This window comes from Pimephales promelas, chromosome 14 (genome assembly GCF_988280905.1).
Source record: "Pimephales promelas chromosome 14, fPimPro1.hap1.1, whole genome shotgun sequence".
NCBI lineage: Eukaryota > Metazoa > Chordata > Actinopteri > Cypriniformes > Leuciscidae > Pimephales > Pimephales promelas.
The window spans coordinates 31,819,113-31,841,784 of NC_142782.1; the positions used below are offsets into that span (position 1 = coordinate 31,819,113).

General features: G+C 38.1%; 1 protein-coding gene across 12 annotated transcripts in view; it reads left to right on the forward strand.

Moving 5' to 3' along the window:
* grip2a (glutamate receptor interacting protein 2a) overlaps positions 1-22,041 on the forward strand; it is a 76,052-nt gene extending 54,011 nt beyond the window's left edge. For 6 of the 12 annotated variants that reach the window (XM_089119856.1, XM_089119857.1, XM_089119855.1 and 3 more), the window contains 19 exons: positions 1,104-1,179; positions 1,752-1,897; positions 4,852-4,999; positions 5,342-5,610; positions 9,219-9,341; positions 10,215-10,385; positions 11,189-11,375; positions 12,220-12,365; positions 12,453-12,533; positions 12,740-12,803; positions 12,915-13,060; positions 13,299-13,443; positions 13,633-13,772; positions 13,885-14,076; positions 14,948-15,098; positions 18,193-18,313; positions 19,708-19,866; positions 19,954-20,100; positions 21,057-22,041. In XM_089119856.1, the coding sequence (XP_088975982.1) occupies positions 1,104-1,179; positions 1,752-1,897; positions 4,852-4,999; positions 5,342-5,610; positions 9,219-9,341; positions 10,215-10,385; positions 11,189-11,375; positions 12,220-12,365; positions 12,453-12,533; positions 12,740-12,803; positions 12,915-13,060; positions 13,299-13,443; positions 13,633-13,772; positions 13,885-14,076; positions 14,948-15,098; positions 18,193-18,313; positions 19,708-19,866; positions 19,954-20,100; positions 21,057-21,251 (2,807 nt within the window). In that variant the 3' untranslated portion in view covers positions 21,252-22,041. The other 6 variants (XM_089119854.1, XM_039675249.2, XM_039675257.2 and 3 more) reach the window with 5 other exon arrangements.
* Positions 22,042-22,672: the final 631 nt, after the last annotated feature.

Below are 22,672 nucleotides of genomic sequence, written 5' to 3' on the forward strand. Positions count from 1 at the left end.
GTTCATCTTTAGGAAGTAAAGGAATCACCATGTCGTGCATTTTGCTGGCATTTTCACAAAGCTGAACAAGAGTTTTAAACTGAATTTGCATTTGGGAGGCATTTTCCTTTCTCTTCATAAGATTTTTCATCTCTGGTATCTGGCTCTTAATTTTGTTTACATTTGATTTCCGTTTCATTTGCAAACTTTCAATTTTGTTCGCCAAGGCCTTTGCAGTAAGTTTAGTTTCTCTTTTACCGCAATCATTTTCAAAGCCAGTGACGCCATCAACACTCACTTCACTCATGCTTGAGTTCTCAAAAGAAACCAATGTTCGTATAACTCAAATCCTCCAACATCACAGCGTCAGCAGCACGTAAACAAACGCCGTCAACATCGCGACACTATTTTTCAACACAAACGGATCGCCAACAACAAGCTTTAAACACCAGAGCTCTGTGCAAAAATAGACTAGCCAAACAACAAACAATCACACAGCCGCGTGACCATCCCCAATGGATAGACAACGACGAACACAATTCAATCTGCGCGCAATCCAATACTGCACAGCGGATTAGAACAAAGCCCAACAGGCTTACCTATTCGGTGATTGTTTGCATGCTTCTCTTCGGAGCTTTGCTGGTCCAGACTCGCTGGTGATTCAACTTCTGCGATGGCTGAAAATTCCTTTCCTTTTAAATGAACAGAATCATATCCTCCGTCTGCGATGTGCACTTAATCCGTTTTTGCGCGTCCGCTGAGAATGATCTATGTTGACAAATTGTAGCGGCTTGAATCCAATGATGTTACCGCTGAGAGACTGAGACACTGTTTGCAACTGACTGACGCAGAAACACATATCGATGAGGCAAATGATTTTTTACTAGCAATTCTTTATTGCTGGCTGATGTATATTGATTGTACAAGGTTTGCTGCTCAAAGTTTGCTGGTCAACATAGAATACATCGCCCCTGCTCACCCCCTCTCCTCTGACATAATCAGTGAACAGGTGACTAATATTCACATTCACATATAATCACGTGACCCGCCACCAGGATCAGGTGACAATAAAAACAAAACAAAAACCCATTAACTCTTTCATGTCCACAACAACATGCTTTCAGGGGGCTTTCACGAGGACTGGCACAAGGCTCGACCTCTTGCGGTGACCTACGTCAGGCCCGGCGGCCCCGCAGACAGGTGAGACCACAATCTCTGTGTGTGTGAGACACGTTTATACCACAAAGACAAGGCCCTTCAGAACATCTCTGCTTATTAATTAGCAGTCTGAATCATCGTGAAGCTTTGTGTGTGTGTCACATCAGTGCATCCGTCTAGGTTATTTGTCTGTATATTTCCATAAAGAGTTTTTATTTTGTCTTAGATATAATGGTGTACATTTATGAGAGCATTCTATATGTTGTGTGTGTGATCGTTGAACCCTGTAAGCTGGTTCTGGAGGCACACATGTTAACTGAAGCATAGGCTGATGACATTAGAATGAGTGAGAAGGGTAGAACACAGCCTGAAGCGCACACACACACAGATAAAACACACATCTATATATATGAAAGCACACTCTGTTTCGACATAATGCTTTGAAGTGAATTCGATTTGCTCGATAATTACACTTCCACAATGCTTATTGTTCATGCAAAAGGATGCTTTTATCTTTTATGCTTTTCTAGTTGACGTCTGCATTCACGTCTCATCCCTGCTGCTGTCTTTTTTGTGTTTTTCCGGACGTCTCTCCGCGTTTCTCCGTCTGTCAGAGAGGGAACCTTGCGAGCGGGTGACCGTGTGTTGAGTGTGAACGGTGTTGCTGTGAATAGGCAGAAACATGCTGACGCTCTGACCCTGATCATGCAGAGCAGCCAGGAGGCTTTCTTCCTCATCGAGTATGACATCATGGTCATGGGTGAGCAGACACACAGATGCACGCACACACACACTTGAGTATGCTTGTGTGCACAGATACTCTCATGTGGCCTTAATTAGAGTAGAAACATATTCCACTTCTCCTCCACATTCCCATGGGAAAGAAAAAACGCCTCTTTCACTTCTCCTGGACGGCAGTTAGATTAAAGCCTTCTGCTTCTCAAAAAAAGGAGCAACTGATCGGATGTGTGCACATTACATTTAAAGCTCTATACTGCTGATATGCTTTATTGTATGTCAATAATTGCTTCATTTTTATTTCTCATTAGGAATCTTAACCCTCTATCGGGTCATGGGGTCTATACGACACCAATCGACTTTTACTTTTAATAAAAAAAAAGGTTCCCTTCATCTCAGTGGAATAAGATTTTGTGACTTTACATACATTATTTATCTATACACACACACACACACACACACAAAATGGGCTTGATTTGGTTGTTCTGAAGGTATGTAAAAAAAATGTTTACACTTCTGGTCTTCAGGGTTAATATGACCCCACATTGAAATGAATGGGAAATGTGAAAAAACTAAATATATTTTCTTCATGTGTCAAAAAAAAAAAAAAAAAAATTTAATCCGGCATAAATCTGAAAATTTTTACACAGAAATGAAGACCTAGTGCTAGAGCATAAATGCAATGTATCATAAAAAAAAAATAAAAAAATTCACATGCAAACTAATGGTGTAGTTGAGGAATTGTGTGGTATATGGATACAAAAGTACTTTATATATCCAAAAACACAGCATTAATGAATAGATGAGAATTAAACAAAAAAAATGATATATTATTTGTATGATTAAAAATGTATATTTTTTGTACAATTACTCAATCAATTGTTGGGGTCGTATAGACCCTGAAGCCCAGAAGTGTAAACAGGAAACGAAGACCATTTGAAGGTTAAAAGGAGACAAAGTTGATACACAATAACGTTTTATAAAAAAAGGAAAGATTATATGGTACATAATTGGCCGTTCATATACGACAGCATTAAAGGTTCTCTAAGCGATGTGGGGCCAAAACATTTTTTGTCACATACATCATCTCCTCACTATCGGCTAGCTGCCTGTCCCCTAAACACACTGTAAAAAAACGCGGTCTCTGTAGACACCACAGGCTCCAAAAACGGCAACAAAAACAATCATGTCTCAGCCGGACCACGAAACCTAACAAACAGTGTTCCAGCCAATCATTGGCAAGGAGTATTTTAGTGTGGGTCTGGGGGGTTAGTGCGCGTGCACATGAAGAGGGTGTGTGTGTGAAGGAGAGAGAAGCATAAGAGGGAAGTTTGAAAAATGTCCGAAACACGACCAAATAGACGTCGTTCTGAGGAACATAAAAAGAAGAAGGAGTCGGATAAAGAACGTGCGAAGTTCCGAATTTACATCGGTAGCAAAGCTTTTGAACGATGGCGAACTCCGGCGGCAGAAGGGCTTCCAGTCCGACATTCAGGTTGCTCTGTTTTTGCTTGACAGTTGGGTAACGTTAAATTGTTTTTTTTCTTCTAAATTGACGCTTATGTTCGCCAAACCCACACAAGGATATAATTAGCTAGAAATGCACGTTCACAATTATTTCAGGAAGGATGGAAGGGAGGGGGAGGAGATGCGGAGGAGGGAGGGTCTAGCCTCAGATTTGTTTGAAAATATTCCGAACGTCAACACCCAGGATCGCTTTGAGAACCTTTAATGTCATGTGCATGCGTATTACTTGTGTTTCTTTACAAAGTGACATCGCCATCTACTGGCCTGGTATGAATAATACAGCGTTTTTAGTTGTTTTTGCGGATCCGTGTACTTTTTTTTTCGAGACTAATAGTGAGCAAATACAACAGATAGAGAATTAAATTCAGCACTTTTGTTTTCAAAATGCACTCATTCATGTCTGTTTTATTTAATTCATGTAAAGTTACGTCTTTATTGGGGCAGGGCATGACGGATTAGCCTACCATACGTGACTCCATGAGTTTGTCTCAATTTTTTAGAACCATGCTGCATAAATAAACTATATCAGGCATTTATGTCTCAAATCTCATTTCTGAGTGTCTATTAAGTTAAATAAAGTTGAATAATTAAAGCAAAGCAAGTAGAACATTTACTTTAGCTGTGCACAGAGTTGTTGTTGACTAATCTCCTCAGATGCGTTCTGCAATGGCGGAATTCTCAAAACGGCCACAAGATGGCGCCGTTTATCGGCGAATCCAATATTACAAAACCGATACCCGTTTATGTGAAAATGCTTAAATATCGGTAAACCGATACATCGGTCGATCACTAGTTTTGACAACCTTGTCTGTATGGCGCGAAAAAACGCACATTGTCGTGTTAGCGTACCCTTAAATTTAACCGAGATAATATAACCCATCAAATGGGGTTTCTTTCCTCTACTACTGTTTAGAGGTTGTTGTTTTTTTGGGTGTTAATTACTTTTAAATACTTTTATTCAGCAAGGATATTGATTAAAAGTGACAGTAAAGACATTTATAATGTTATAAAATATTCATATTTAAAATAACAGCGGTTCATTTTTTAACTTTTTATTCAGTGAAGAATCCTGATTTTTTTACTGATTTTTTTTTATCCTGAATCCTCAACTGTAGATAATGATGTATGTATATTGACAAATGTATATTGAGCAGCAAATCAGCATATTAAAATGATTTCTAAAGGATCATTTAAAGGAATAACTTACATTAAAACAAATATTTAACAGTATTACTGTAGTATCATATTTGAACATTTAAAAAAAAAAATGAAATAAATAAAAAACAATAAAAATCTTACTGAGTCCACACTCTCAAAAGTTTTGAAAAAAGAATGAACGAATGAAAAAAAAATGAATGAAAAAGAATATGGTTGATGGTTTCCTGAATTTTAGAACTGAAATACTTCATCTTTCTGCTTCTCTCTGGTTCTGGTTTGGCCTCGCATCAGACTCGGTCCAGAAGTCCTCCGGGCCACTGCAGGTGGACATCGCGCGCTCCGCGGGATCAGTACTGGGACTCAGTCTCACCACCTCCCTCTACATGAACAAACAGGTCATTACAATCCAGAAAATCAAGCCAGCTAGTGTTGCAGACAGGTGAGCACACAAATGCAAACACACACATTTAGAACCAATGATGCATGAACAGAATCACATACACAAATACATTACCAAGCAGATTATTCTGTCACGATTTACACAATTGGTTGATATTTGACCGATTATGTTGTCAATGATAATGCAGATCAACTTAAAATCAAATATTTTTTTGAGAATTTGTATAGTTTTAAATAATTTTTTCAAAAAATGTGTACATATAATTGCCTAACATTAAATCAGATTTATATTACTAATCATTATATCTGCATTATGTCTATTCTTCTTATATCTATAACAAACATTTAGCATTCCTCTTCTTTTTCACCTCACACCTTCTAGCCTGCTGTCGTTTTCACTCTCGCTGTTTCTTGCTTTTCTCAACATAAGTGAATTTCTCTCCTTGTTACCACCACTATCTGTCTCTCTCTTGCTGTCTTTCCCTCTTTTTCTCAGATGTGGTGCTTTGCATGTTGGAGATATTCTCCTGGCTATAGATGGCATGAGCACAGAGCACTGCTCTCTGATGGAGGCTCAACAGCTCCTGTCCAGCTCCTCAGAGCTCACCAAACTAGAGATCCTGCCGTCTCAGCACAGCACACATGACACAGGTCTGCAGGCACACGGGCATTTACAAAACATATCGCTATAAACACGTTCTCAATGCTCAAAGTGACTGAAATTCACATGCTCAGATAATCTGAATTTATACACAAGCAACTTTACTTTGGTTCTGTTTGCAAGAGCATACTACTCTAATGCTAATTCTGTGCAGACCATGCTATGGAAGCTTGTTTCCGCCACTGAATAAACTAAATAAATAAATAATTGCGAATTTTCATCACACAATTGCGAGATATGAAGTCAGAATTGTGAGAAAATAGAGTCATAATATAAAGTCGTAAACCGGAGAAAAAAGTTGCAATTGCGAGATATAAATTCGTAAAGCTAAAAAAGAGTCGCAATTGCGAAATATAAAGTCGTAAATCTGAGAAAAAAGTCGCAATTGCAAAATAAAGTCATAATTCTGAGAAAAAAAGTCGCAATTGCGAGATATAAAGTCATAAATCTGAGAAAAAATTCTGATTTGCGAAATATAAAGTCATAATTCTGAGAAAAAAGTCGCAATTACGAAATATAAAGTCGTAATTCTGAGAAAAGTCGCAATTGCGAGACAAAGTCATAAATCTGAGAAAAAAAGTCTGATTTGCGAAATATAAAGTCATAAGTTTGAGAAAAAAAGTCGCAATTGCGCAAATATAAAGTATTCCTGAGAAAAAAAAGTCGCAATTGCAAGACAAAGTCATATTTCTGAGAAAAAAAATCGCAATTGTTTGTTTTGCCAGACGTTTCACATACTATTTATTTAAATCATTTTAATTTTTAAAAATATATTTGGACACCACTGAATTAAAATCATAGCATAGTACAATTAATTTTTTTATTTTTGCAGTACCATTTTACATAATTTAATTTTATTTGGACACACCATTTACTAAATTAAAAACTGTGACAAAAAACATGGCACACTACACTTTGAAATGTTTATTTTTTTGCCAGACCGTTTCACATATTATTTATTTATTTGATCTGGACACCACTTGCTGTAATAAAAAAACTCAATATAGTGAGATCACATGTCAAAAAGTGTAGCATACAGTTTGAAATGTATCTTTTTACCCAGACTGTTTCACATACTATTTTTATATTGTAAAAAATAAAATCATTGTGTACTGCGCCGTTAGCAATATGCAAATGCATTTGTTTTTAACAAGATGGACATCCACACTGATTGCCTGTCTGCCAGCATTAGCACAATAAGAGCATTATCTATAGGTCCTATTTTTAATTCAGATCCTGTTTGTGTTTGTTCTCCATATTTACAGAAGGAATTCAGTTCACATCTGATTATTTATGCTTTTGGTCTTACTGGAATCTATCCTTGTCTCATCTTGCTTTCTCCTTCTCTCCTTCTGTCTTTCTTTGACCTTTATGTGTGCCAGTGTTGGTTTGTAGTGGTTGTTGGCATCCAGCTTTGGGCCACTTTCTTAAAAGTATCATGAGTCACTCTTAATGTGCAGAGCACCGCAGGCAAGACTTACCCTACAGACATGAGTACACACACACACACACACACACAATGAGCTCAGAGCCTTCACTCTGGCTTTACCGTGTTACTAGAAAACCGCATTCTGACTGTATCATTGGATTTTCTAGAAATGCGATATGAAGAGGCGCACAGCAGTTATGAAGTGATTTGTACACCTGCGTCCTCTTTTTCTGAAGCTTGAGCTCACTGTGCAGCTCGTCTGTCAGAATAATCTCATATGTGGAGTCATTTTCCACACGGCAGAATTGAAAACTGAGGAATGTACCGAATGGAATACTAGCATTATATAGTGTATAGTACAGTATATACACTAGTATGTTATAAAATACAAAAAAAAAACTAGTAATACATTACAGTTCAAAAGCTCTTGTTTTTGAAAGATGTCTCATATGCTCACCAAGGCTGCATTTATTTGATAAAATACAGTAAAAACAGTAATATTGTGAAATATTACTGCAATTTAAAATAAATGATAGTTTTCTATTTGAATATATAGTCAAATGTAATTAATTCCAGTGATGTAAAGCTGAATTTTCCAGTCTTTAGTGTCACATGATCCTTCAGAAATCATTCTAATATGCTGATTTACTGCTCAAGAAATATTTCTTACTATTATCAATGTTAAAAACAGTTGTGCTGCTTAACATTTTTGAGATATTTTTTAAGGATACTTTGATGAATGGAATCATTAAAAGTAAAGAGCAGTATTTATATGAAATAGCAAATCCTTTGTAACACTATAAATGTCTTTACTTTCACTTTTGATCAATTTAATGTTCCCTTGCAGAATGAAAATATGAATTTATTTTTTTAAATCCTATTGATACACATTTTTCAATGGTAGTGACAGAACACATACAAAAGTTAAACTGCAGTCTGCTATATCTTTTATTGTAATGTCACATGACCTTCCTCATTTGCATTTTTAATTCCCCAGGTGGTGCTCAGTTATCATATAAAATAATTTCTAGTCTCTTGGAAGTCTACACATTTTATTCTGGTCCATTCACACGTGGTCTGTTTGATTGACAAACTGTGTTATTTTAGCATTAATTATATACTATGATAGTATTAATAGTATTTTGATTAGTTTTACTTTTAGTTTTCATTTGAATGTATTTATGATTTTATGTGCTTTTGTCATTGTTACTGTAGTTGTCAAGTTTAAGTTCTTTGATATATTTGTTACTTCTATTTTTTTAATTTAATATTTTTTAATACTTTAACAATAACAACACTGTTGACAAGTATATCAGTGGAAACACTTATTCCATGATATTTTGGGTATGTTTTTAATGGCATAGTTTTATTTTTCAGTATATATACTGTGTGTACTGTGCGTGTGATGCTAATTTTCTGAATCTAAACAGTTGGCTGTTGGACTAACTACTATATTTTCAAAAATGTGCAATATTCAACCAATGTTTGGCTGGCTAGCATAGTCCAGTTAGTCTCTGCTGGTAGTTCTCTTAACTACACCATCTAGCAGCCATGCATTCTGACAATATACTATTTTTTGCAAGTAACATGTCACAAATATTTCATTGTTACAGTAAATGTTTGATCAGGGCCTAATTTTGTCTTAAAAGCATGACAATTTCTTTCTATGGTCTTAAATAACTGCATAGTTGTAGAAAAAGAGAGTACAGGACCTCTTTGATGTGCAGATTTCTCTCTGTCTGATGGGCGGGGCTCTTCCTAACGAGTGTGACACGCTGCATGTCTAATTAAGCATCGTTAGTGACACAGCTGTATAGTGTCAGAAGGATCTGTTTCTGTCAGAATCCAAAACAATGTCCTCTATCTGTCTTGCAGAGCATTTGTTTCCAAACGTGAGCTAAGAGAGAGTTTTAAGATGGTTCCTCCACTGCTGTCAGCCTTACTAGAGCTGGCCCGAAAATGTAAGAGAAAGAACGAAGCGCATGCCTATGAGCAGCGTCTCGGATCCAGCCCTCTGATCCGCTCTGCTTCACTGATCATTGACATTCAGTCTACATCAGATCTGTCTACAGGCGTATATCAGCCTGAGTGCTGTAACATTAAACATGTGTTCAGCAGAAATAACCAATTTACCGGCCATTTTGTGTCTTGTCTATGTTTTCCCTGCAGTACGAGTCCAGAGGAGTAGTCAGCGCCAGTGGGACTGTAGTGAGAACTACACCAGCGCTCCTCCACCTTTGCAAAAAACACCCTCAGCCTGGAGTCACACCACCCCTACACCCTCACACCGATGTGAGTGTCCCCTATGTGCACGTCTTCATAATGTCCTGTCACATTTAGACCTGGTTCCACAGCCAGGACCAGGATTAGGTATTGGGTATAGTAAAAAAAAAACTATTGGTAAAAAACTAAAATTACTGGCATCTTGAGACAAAACAATGGCTCTGATATTTTATAAGTTGCTTTCTGCTCAAATGTGCATTTTAGTCCTGTCTGTGAAACTGGGGTATATGTATAAACCAGATGCAATTTAATCATTTATAAATCTAATGAATTGCCTGAGGTGCAGGTCAGGGTACGATCAGAATGGCATACTTATATACTACTTATACTTTGCTTTGAAGTATGTAGATTTGGAAGACCTTCTGTACTACATTTGCCAAAATAGAAGATAGAAAGCACAGAGTACCATGTGAAATACTGTATTCCACAATGTATTGTGCAAGTTCAAGTACATCGGCAAAAACAGGAAGTAATAGCATGAATACTTTTTATTTGCATGTTTGTTTGTTTATTTATTACTTTTGATTTATTTATTTGAAGTAAATGTATTTTATTTGTTTTTTATATATTTTTTATTTATTTATTTGCATGATTGTTTATTAGTTCATTTTTATTTTATCGCTAAACTATTATTTTATTTATTATATATTTATTTATTTTGTTTTATATATTTATTTATTTTAATGTTTATATATATATATATATATATATATATATATACATTTTTATTTATTTTATTACAATACAATGCTAATTATTTACAGTTCGGCTGTCACTCATACTGTACACTAAAGCAGTATGCTAGTATTCCATTCCACATACAACCATACACCGATCAGACGATTCCAGTATTGTTGATCTCGAATCTTCTCTGTCCTCCAGCTGCGACGTCTGGCTCCTCTGCAAACACCTCAGGCTTTCATAGCTACAACTGTGGCACCCAATCAACGTATCCCAACACCTACCCCAGTAACACACTGCCATCCCACCCATCCAGCCCTCGCTGCACTGTCAGCAAGAGGAGACACCGGAGAAAAGACCACAAGAGCTCCTGTGAGTGAACTCCATCCATCCATCCATCCATCCATCCATCCATCCATATAATCCACCAATCCATCCATCCACCCACCCATCCATCCATCCATCCACTCCAACCATCCTTCCATCCATCCATCCACCCACCCATCCATCCAATTACCCACTCCATCCACCCACCCATCCATCCACACAGCCATCCTCCCACCCACCCACCCATCCATCATCCATCCATCCTTCCATCCACTTCAACCATCCATCCATCCACCCACCCATCCATCCATCCATCCATCCACCCATCCACACAGCCACCCACCCATCCATCATCCATCCATCATCCATCCATCCATCCATCCATCCATCCATCCACCCACCCATCCATCCATCCATCCATCCATCCATCCATCGATCCACCCACCCATCCATCCAATTACCTACTCCATCCACCCACCCATCCATCCACACAGCCACCCATCCACCCATCCATCATCCATCCATCCACTCCAACCATCCATCCACCCATCCATCCATCCACCCACCCATCCATCCAATTACCCAGTCCATCCACCCACCCATCCATCCACCCATCCACACATCCACCCACCCATCCATCATCCATCCATCCATCCACCCATCCACACAGCCACCCACCCATCCATCATCCATCCATCCATCATCCATCCATCCATCCACCCTTCCTTCCTTCCTTAGATGTTGATTTCTTTCCCTCCTTTCTTCCTTCCTGAGATGTTGATTGACTTCCTTCCTTGGCCAATAATTATTGGATTAAAACAAGATTTGCTCACTCTCCTGTCTCTCAGTGTCTCTGGCATCGAGTACACTGGGCGCTGGTGGTCAGGTGGTGCATCTAGAAACCAGTGAGGTGTTTCTGAGAGGAGATCCTCTTACTGGATTCGGGCTGCAGTTACAGGGGGGAGTGTTTGCTACAGAACCCCTGTCAGCGCCTGCCTGTGTCCGCTTTATCGAGCCTGACACACCTGCTGAAAGGTGAGAGGACACTGCTGTCCAACTTTAGATGCGATGCATGCTGACGCCATTGTCTTGTACACTTAGAGCCTGTGGATAGATGTATGTACATTTACGTGCACATACACGAACACAAGCCTTACTGCATCTGAGATGTTGATTTGGCACTGTACCAAGATGTCACAGCTCAGTTCAGGGTTGAAGATGTTACTGCACAGTTGCTATCATTCTATTGACGTCCCAAGTCCAATATATCAAAACACAAACAATCAAGTTTAAACTACATAGAAATGTTGAGTCTGTTTAAGTTATGTCCATCAATGGATGATGGCAACATGTTTAGAAGCTGTACTACCATTCAAATGTTTTGGGTCAGTAAGATTTTTTTTTTTAAAGAAATGAATACTGTAAGGATGCATTAAATTGGTCAACAGTGACAGAAAAGACATGTAATTTTGCAAAAATTTCTGTTTCAAATAAATCATGTCTCTATTTCTATTTCAGATAAAGTTCGTTGAAAGAAGTTTGCACATAAATATTAAGCAGCACAACTGTTTTCAACATGTGACGCTATGACACTGAAGACTAGAGTAATGGCTGCTGAAAATTTAGCTTTGATATGACATTTTAAATTGTAGTAATATATTACTGTGTTTTTGATCAAATAAATGTGCAGCCTTGGTGAGGAAAATAGATTTCTTTCAAAAACATAAATAATCTCACAGACCCCAAACTTTTGAATGGTATTGTAAATGTAGCATCTTCATTTATAATCATTGATAATAGATTCTTTGTCTTCTCATTTCTTGTATTGTTGTGCATGTGTCGTCTTTGAATGCATGTTGTGTTTATTTTTGCATTCAAGGTGTGGGGTGTTACAAGTCGGAGACAGACTTCTTTCTATTAATGGAATTCCCACTGAGGACGGAACTCTGGAAGAAGCCAATCAGCTGCTCCGAGATGCAGCTCTGGCCAATAAGGTCACACTGGAGGTGGAGTTTGATGTCGCAGGTACAAAATGTCATTTCAGTAAAAAATCAGCAATTCAAGTTATTTTTAAATTTGATGTGAACACACAGATTTTTGTGTGTCTCTCAGAATCGGTCATTCCCAGCAGTGGCACATTTCAGGTGAAGTTGCCCAAGAGACGTGGAGTGGAGCTTGGCATTACGATCAGTGGTGAGTGATTGCCAACAGGGGGCGCTGTTGATCCATAGTATTTCACAGTCCAAATGCATAAATAAGATAATGCAACTTTTGTCTGTAACAGCAATTATAATGTGCCTAGCATTCAATGCTCTCTATATACTATTATATACAATATTTGAGGTGGTAATTGCAATTTTTTGTTTTTATTTCCAACTCCCATGAATTCTGATTTATAGCAAGCAAAAAGCCAGGAAAGCCTCTGATCATTTCTGAGATCCAGAGAGGCAGTATTGCACATAGGTAAACCTACAGTACAGCACATTAAACCAATGAATTTGCTTTTAAAGAGGCAAAATGACAGATGTGATGTTTCTTATTCACTGATTGATGTGAAATGGCCTTTTATAATAGAATAGGAACCCTGGAGCCAGGTGATCGTCTGCTGGCTGTTGATAATGTTCGGCTGGATAACTGTGGGATGGAAGAGGCCATGATGGTCCTCCAGCAGGCCGAGGGGATGGTCAAACTGCGAATTCAAAAAGACGAAGACAACCTGGGTGAGTGTGTTTGCGTGTGTATTCTTTAAGAAATGCTAATGTGCAATTTAATGTACGTGTATTAATGGGCCAGACCTTAAATGTATTGAAAGTGCTCCTTGATGTGTGATGTTATTTCCATCAAAAAGTGCATCCATTTTTGGTTCTAATGAAAAACATGAATAAATAATATAATATTACATAATTAACCCTATTAATGTATGCACTTTTAACTTCTGTATGTCTCTGTGTATTGTAGATGAATTAGAGTCCTCAGGTTCGGTCATATTCACAGTAGAGCTCAAGAGACACGGCGGTCCACTTGGAATCACCATTTCAGGCACTGAAGAGCCCTTCAATCCCATCCTGATCTCCAGCCTGACCCGCAACGGCCTTGCGCACAGGTGCACACAAATACTCACAGCCTCATCCAGTGCTTCATGCAGCAGTACATGAATAATACACACGCTCAAATGGGCATGTTTCATAACACACATCATCTGACATGGTTAATGGCAAGCTCACATCTGATACCTAGTGGGTAGTGTGGGAACTGCAGTGCAGTGAGTGTTATCTGACTAATGTGTGTGTAGGACTGGCGCTCTTCATATCGGTGACCGTGTCTTGGCCATCAATAACATGAGTCTAAAGGGGAAACCTCTGAGCGAGGCCATCCACCTGTTGCAGACCGCCGGAGACACGGTTACGCTCAAGATCAAGAAACGATCTGATCGTAAGTGTCAGATTTAAGATGTATGCATGTAAGCATTTACGACGCTGGGAAGTGCATCTCTATGAATAATCCATCAATGCTTCTCCTCGTGACCCACATCTGCCTTTTCCAGCACTTTATGGGTCGGACAGGGGCAGCCCGTCCAGGACGGGTTCATGCGTGAGCGACATGGAAGACGATCGCTCGGATTCTCTCAGGCGGGGTAAATACTCTGAACTTCAGCGTCTGACCACACCGCCCAGTCAAGATTCAGCCATGGACTCGTGGGATAGCTCGGCTCTGGACGCCGGCTATGGAAGTCAAGGTACAGAAGTCCCTGGGATTAGATGAAGAATAACCTAATTGAATGTTACCAAGTGAAATGTGGAGTATGTCCTGAGAGTTTTCTGAGGTCATTGAAGGATCCTTGGAAATTTAAAGAGATAATTCAAGTCATTTATTTGTGTTACTGTTTTTTACAGTACACATTGTTTCAAAGCAGCTTTACAGAAAATCATGATGTTAATGTTTATAATATCTTAATATCTTCTGCATACCCTTCATAGTTTGTGACAATAAATCAGGCAGTTGAGATCTAATATATGTATATATTGCTTTATGTAAGTATGAGTGTATATGCATGTATATAGATATAATCAATATCCAACTTTATATAAAGAGCTGGGCAAAAAATATAGTAACATTTTGCATCAATATAAACGATCAGTCAATTTACTTGAGTTTCCTCTATGTACAGGTGAAGTAAAACTACTATATCTCTTATATATACAACTTCATCACTGGATGATAATATAGTTTACATTATTTGATAATATAACAATCAAGCAGTTGACATTTTTTTACGTATTATATTTCAGTAGTTGTAATTTATTAATGTAATTTATGAATTCTTATAACAATTTGGTGTAATGGCAAGCCAAATTACTAAAGTTCACCCAAAAATGAAATGTGTGCCTCATAATGTCCATATCTGTATGACTTTCTTCGTGGAGCACAAAAGAAGAAATTTAGCAGAATTCCCAAGCTACTGTTCCGTACAATGAAAGCATACAGTGCTTTTAAGCTCCAAAAGGACAAAAAATCACTATAGATATTGTGCAAAATCTTCCCCTTTACCGTAGCTCTCAAATTTTATTAATATTTGTTCATGAGCAAACCTAAACCTTTATTTTCAGGTGTCTATATTCATAGAGCAAATGATTTCACTCTTCATCCCAATGACTGGAGACAGACCAATCACAGGAGCCCGCTGATCTCCAGAAGACACACCCACCGCACTGCAATGTATGATGGGAGTCTGGGCGAAGAGGACTGGACGTACTCTGGGTGAGTTTGTTTAGGGACACAGCTTGTGGATTATTTCTTCTGTTGCAATATTTAGTCTGTATTATCTTAGAGATAGTAGTCAGGAACTTGATGAGACAAATAAGCATAACAACAGCTGATTGTTTGTATCAGAAGGATATTTGTGCTTAAGAACATTTCTTTTGTTTCTAACACACAATCATGTGGCTGTTATTCTTTCTCTTTATTATTTCCCATGTAAATGTATGCGCTTAAAAATGAAACAAGTGAACCTCATGAAATATTTCATGAACATCACTAGGTTATATTTCAAAGATAGATGATTTGATGCATGCAGAATTTGGCTATGCTGATTTAATTATACAAATACTGTAAATAATGGAAATATTTTTATCACATTATTGAGAATCTAAATAGAATAATTACTATATTGGTTAAAGGAGTAGTTCACTTTAAAAACAAACTTTTGCTGATAATTTACTCACCCCCATGTCATCCAAGATGTCCATGTCTTTCTTTCCTCAGTCGAAAAGAAATCAAGGTTTTTGATGAAAACATACCAGGATTTTTCTCCTTATAATGCACTTCAATGGGGTCCAAACGGTTCAAGGTCCAAATGAGAGTTTCAGTGCAGCTTTAAATGACACCAGCTATGAATAAGGGTCTTATCAAAACGAGGGTTCATTTAAATTTTTTTTTTTTAAATTAAGTTTTATAAGCACAAAGCACAAATTAAGGTTTTCATCAAAAACCTTAATTTCTTTTCGACTGAAGAAAGAATGACATGGACATCTTGGATGATATGGGGGTGAGTAAATTATCAGCAAAAGTTTCTTTTTTTTTTTCTTTTTTTTTTAAGTGAACAGCTCCTTTAATATTTTAATTCCTGTGATGAAAAGTTGAATTTTCAGCATCATGCAGCAGCATTCATGTATAGAAAGTTCAAAACAATAGCATTTATTTGAAATAGAAATAATTTGTTACAATATAAATGTCTTAACTGTCACTTTTGATCAATTAAATGCATTCTTATTGAATAAAGCTCCCAAAACTTTTGAGTGGTAGTCTGTATTCATATATATATGCACACAGAGCCGGCTTCAGACCGCTTTTAGCAGGGGGGCATTTATTTTCAATGGGTGGGCACTAGGTATGGGGATTTTTTTCCCCGATATTAGATATCCTATATTTATTATTGCTACTGCCTTTTCTGTTACCTATTAACATGAAGTAATGCAACCCACACAATAAACACATAAAACATTACACATTGTTGCAAGACGAGCGACTCTTAAGAAATTTGATCAAGGGTAAAATAGGCCTATACAAAAAAAAAACAAAAAAAAAAATTGCAAGACCGACTCTGACCACAGCTTTATAATAGCAAAGCTAACGAACATGCACATAGTCTCTCACTGACAGAATAGCCGTTTATATGCCATCTCAATGGCGGAAGTGAGAAAAAAAAAAAAGCTAAGTTACTCATCTTTATTCTGCTATGTTCTAACATAAGCATTTATATTCGTAGCCTTAAAAAAAGCATCATGTAGTTACCTTTATCAAATAAAACCTTTAACACCTTTAACAAATAAAAAACACCCACAACATACACATATTATTCTACAATTTCCATTTACAAGAAAATATAGGCTTAAACACCTGTTTCTCCACGGCGGGAGTGAGTGACATTTCAGGACAATGGGCAGCGCAAAAACAAACTAGGCCAACTACTAAACTATTAGTTTCATCACGTGACAACACATAGTGAACATTACAGTACATGCCAGTTAGATAAATACACTTACGACTCGGACTCGACTGTCTTTGGTCTCGGTCTCGACTACAACACTGCACGGTAGAAGCACCAAATACCAAAGCCGGGCTGTCGTTGTCTTGCTGTATGGGGTAATCGATGTGTAAGGAGAAACTGTGGTATTGAACCATTTTCTAATTTCCATTTTTGGAGAGTTTTCATCTGTTTGCTTTGTTTTGAATGCAGGAAGCTCGCGCGGTCGCGCCAACTGAAAATCATTTCATTCAAGTCTTAACGTGCGTGATTGGGGGGGGGGGGGGGGGGCGGCAGGGGGGTTTCCTCACAGCGTCACACTGGTTTTTATGTTGGCTTTATTGTATTTTCAGCTAATGAGCCGTTTGTAGACATATATTTGTACTATTTCTCACTGAAATGTGAATTAAATTAAACTGATAATATTTTGTAAATTATGTCATAATTCAATGTGGGGGGGCACAAAATACATTTGGGGGGGCATTGCCCCCTAATGCCCCCCCATAGCGCCGGCACTGTATGCACATATTTAGATAAACATTACAAAACTTAACCAAAAGTGACCAACAGCAGCAAGTAGTAAAAATTCACCCGAACATAAACATAAGTGATTAATGTACTATTAAACAGACCCAAATATTTGAAATTTGAGCACTAAGCTGCTTAAATAACAGTGTTAATTGTAATAAATTACACATGCAATATCGTAAAAAAGGAATATACTGTGAATTCACTAACTTTTGAACAGAATGAGAATCACCTGCAGTTATCATTTTGTCCGTGATTATAAAAGTAACTTTGATCCCAGTGGAAAGTGAAATGCCTTTTTTATGCCTAGATAAAACAATACAAGGTTTTTGAATCTAATGTTGCTGTTTTCGTTTCTGTGTCTAGACGCTTATTAAACATGCACACTGTCTAGCACAGAAACCACTTGCCTGTTTGCTTCCACAGTCTCTGTATGGTCCTATTTTCTCTTTTCTATTTTTTCTCAGGTTTTCTGTCTCTCGTCTGCCTTACTAATCATCCGTCGGCCACACGCTGTCGTCTGCCCTTGTGTGCTTCTTTTTTGCTCATTTTCATAATTGTATTCTTTTATCGCTGGGACTAGTTCACGGTTCTTCAGACACATCTGTGTGTTTCTCTTTCTCTAACCGCCATGTTCTTGTAGTTGAGGAGGATCTTTTACAGTGACTTTCAGTTATGCCATGCAGTACAGTTTTATATATATAGGCCATATATATATATATATAGAGAGAGAGAGAGAGAGATTCGTTTCCAATAGTACACCTGGCCTTACATTACCCAGGTTGCTTTGCATTGACACAGATCTGTCAGTCCAGCATGCGGTCACAACCACAACAATACAGACGCTCAGGAGAACTATTGGTCACAAGCTCTTCAGGATCTGGAGACCTGCGGCCAATCGGAAATCCTGCGGGAACTTGAGGTAAATGCAACTGGGACTCAACTCAAACGATCTGTGTTAATTGTGCAGGATTTAATCATTATGTCTCCCTGTTCAAATTACTTGGCCATTTGACCAGCATCTATACTATATAATTAATTTAACCACAATCCTTAACCCAAAATAAATCATTGTCAACCAATGATGGTCAGCATAGGGAAATGTTCACAACCTGATTGGTCGGCATAGGGATATGTTCACAATCTGATTGGTCGGCATAGGGATATGTTCACAATCTGATTGGTCGGCATAGGGATATGTTCACAATCTGATTGGTCGGCATAGGGATATGTTCACAACCTGATTGGTCAGCATAGGGATATGTTCACAACCTGATTGGTCGGCATAGGGATATGTTCACAATCTGATTGGTCGGCATAGGGATATGTTCACAACCTGATTGGTCGGCATAGGGATATGTTTACAACCTGATTGGTCGGCATAGGGATATGTTTACAATCTGATTGGTCGGCATAGGGATATGTTCACAATCTGATTGGTCGGCATAGGGATATGTTCACAACCTGATTGGTCAGCATAGGGATATGTTCACAATCTGATTGGTCGGCATAGGGATATGTTCACAATCTGATTGGTCAGCATAGGGATATGTTCACAACCTGATTGGTCAGCATAGGGATATGTTCACAACCTGATTGGTCGGCATAGGGATATGTTCACAACCTGATTGGTCGGCATAGGTATATGTTCACAACCTGATTGGTCGGCATAGGTATATGTTCACAACCTGATTGGTCGGCTTTTATTATGTATATTTCATCTTCCCGAACATCCAAAACAACGCTGTGTGCTGGGCTAAATGCACTCGCTGTATGTGCGTAGTCTACATATGATGGTATTTTAACCAGCTGAGAACTCACGAAGAGCTTATAAAATGTGTAAAGGAGTCAAAACAGCAGCAGGAATCACTCTGTCACACACACACACACACGCCGTTCTGATGCCTGTACTGAACTATGATGGGCAACATCACGACTATGATGAGAGAAACTGATATGCTTGAGCATTCGGCCCTTTTTAGAGTCATATCTTGTGACATCATGTCCTGTTTTTGGTCAGTCTTGTGTTCATTTTTCATTCAAACCCCTTGGAAGCGGACTGAGACCCATCTTTTCAGCGTCTCGGTCCGCTTGTTTGGGTTCAGATGGCAGTGTTCACATTTATTCAAATGAACCGCACTAACAGAGCAATCGCACCAGGGTTCGTTTTAACCCAACCTAAGTGTGAACACACCCTAAATCTGCTTCGAAACACTGACTGTGCATTGAAAGGTGCTACATTTGAGTTGTCTTTGAAAAATACCAGAATTCTCTATACTCTCATGTTGTCCCAAATCATTTTTATTTCCTCTGTAGGCTACTATAATGTCAGGCAGCACACTGAGTTTGAGCGAAGACCGCGAGAAGCAGAATGAAAGCAGGACCAAAGCGCTAGCACTGAGCCCGGAGAGGACCTCAGGGAACACAGCTGTACCAGAGGACATGAGCCCATCCATGCCTTTAGAGCTTCATAAGGTACTGTTGACTTTCCCAGCAGCTCCAGGGTCTGAGTTATGTCTTATTTTCTACCAGACAGATCTTTATTCTCTCCCTCTTTCTCAGATCTGTTTACGGAAGGATGTTGACAGCAGGGATTTTGGGTTCAGTGTGTCCGATGGTCTGCTGGAAAAGGGTGTTTATGTGAACATGATCCGTCCTGATGGGCCTGCGGACCAAGCTGGGTTACGGCCTTATGATCGTATTCTACAGGTGATCTATTCAACCGACTGACCTTTTCTTAAAGGGATAGTTCACCCAAAAACTAAAAATCTCACTGTTTACTTGCTCTCATGTCACCCATATTTTGGAAGTTTGAACTATTCCTTCTATTTACTATTTACTCACCTGCATGTCATCCAAGATGTCCATGTCTTTTTTTTCTTCAGTCGAAAAGAAATTAAGGTTTTTGATGAAAACATTCCAGGATTTTTCTCCATGTAATGGACTTCATTGGGTACCAAACGGTTTAAGGTCCAAATGAGAGTTTCAGTGCAGCTTCAAAGGGCTTTAAACGACCCCAGACGATGAATAAGGGTCTTATCTAGCGAAACGAGCGGCCATTTAAAAAATAAATTAAAAAGAGCACAAATGCTCGCCTTGCTCTGTTCTGTGATGCGCGTTCGTGACTCTCCTGTTCGAACTCGTTCATCAAAATGAACACATTTTTTTTTAGTCATTTGGTTCATTCAGCGAATGAAACTTTTTTTTTTTATTTATTTTTGAAATGACCGATTGTTTCGCTAGATAAGACCCTTATTCATCGTCTGGTGTCGCCTAAAGTCCTTTGAAGCTGCTCTAAAACTGTCTCTTGGACCTTGAACCGTTTGGTCCCCAATGAAGTTCATTATATGGAGAAAAATCCTGTAATGTTTTCATCAAAAAACCTAAATTTCTTTTCGACTGAAGAAAGAAAGACTTGGATGACATGGGGGTGAGTAAATTATCGGCAAAAGTTTTTTTTTTTAAAGTGAACTACTCCTTTAATATTTCACAGTATTACTGTTTTTACTATATTTATGATCAAATAAAAGCAGCTTTGGTGAGCAGAAGAGACTTTAAATAAATAAATTCACCAACCCCAAACATTTGAATGTTAGTAAAAAATAATTGAACGCCAAAAAAATACGCAGAACGCCTTCTGATTTCATTTGCTTGTTTATTAACAGGTCAATCACGCACGGACTCGTGACTTTGACTGTTGTCTAGCTGTGCCGTTGATCACAGAGGCCGGAGAGCATCTACAGCTGGTTATTAGCAGAAATCCTCTTGCTCAGGCACACATTTGGCCACCTAAAGACTGTCAGGACCCTTCTGAACCATCTGTGGTTTCTGCACAAAATCCAAGAAGAGTTGACCTCTGATTCCCAAAGATGAGCAACACAGAGCACAACTTTCTTTCAATTTTTTTTCCACACAAAAGGTTCTGTCTCTCACCTTCACAGGGGACACATAAGCACTATTATTTTAATATTTATTTATTTTATATTTTTCAAGCTAAGTTCAATGCTTTTGTCACAAGTCCACTGCTTTTTACGTTCCACCAAATAAGTTTATTTGAACGCTCAGAGGCACGAGAGTTTTATGTTCACTTTTAGTTACACAAAACATGTCAAGTTCATCTTCATACACGCCACTTTTGTTTCCATTATAAATAAATGACACACTCGTTCGGTTTCTCCCGTCCACGAGAACTCTTTGATGATTCAGATCTGCGGGTTTTTACAAAACACAAAGAGACGCTTCAAGCCATGTCGTCAGTTTAGACGGATAAAAATCTTTCTTAGATCAAAACCATGACAGTCTGACAGTTGATTTTTTTTAACACTGTCGTTCTCTGATGAAAAGCTCAATTTGTCTTGACGTGTATGTTTCAGGTGCATGTGATGTCTTTTGTGTACCGTAAGGCGTTTTATGAGGATTTTATGACTTTGCTTCCTGGTACAATCCAGGAATAAATTCTGATTTGAAGTGTTCTAAAGTCCTTCAAAGGAACTTATTTTAAGTGTAACTTTTAAAAGGAGATCCTTGTCTGTATATTGTTTACCTTCAATCCTTGATTTCCTGGATGTTAATTATGTAGAATGGCATTGGAATATTCTTGGGTTTGAAACGATCTTTTCCTTTTTTAAGAAAATAAAGGATAAAAACCTCTGTCTCTCTGGTAAGAATATAAGCCGAAGCATCTCTCTCTTCCTGTGGTTGCACCGCGTGTGCCTGTCAGGATGGCATTCAGAGGTTTTGATGGTGTCGACAGTGTTGTCACGAGCTGGAGATGAGCTGTCCCAGTCCTCACCGCGCTGTCAGATTCTGGAAAGCCCAAGCCGCTTGACGTGGCTCCTAATTTAGGCCAAGAGTGGATTCTGATTTGAGGAAATGTTAGGCCTAATGCAGGGTTTTTCCATTTTTAGATGCCATGCATCCATGTGAGTCCCCTATTCTAAAATTGAACAGCTATAATCATGTATCAAGACCCAATTTATAAAGACCCACTTTGAATAATCAATATTATAAATGTGTAAAATATATGATTTAAATTAGTTTTATTTAGTTTCATCAAATGCATTTGTTCACTTAGATCAAATTGTATTAATTTTAATAAAACAGGTTTTTATTTATTTATTTTTCCACTTTTCCACTCCCTGGGACAGCAACATTCATTTTGTTAAAGTATTTCAGTACATACTTCATTTTGTACATATCAGAGTATTTTAATTCCAATTCAAATATATTTTTACGCTTTTTATATTTTGATATATTTTGAAAACTTAAAGGAGAAAAAAAT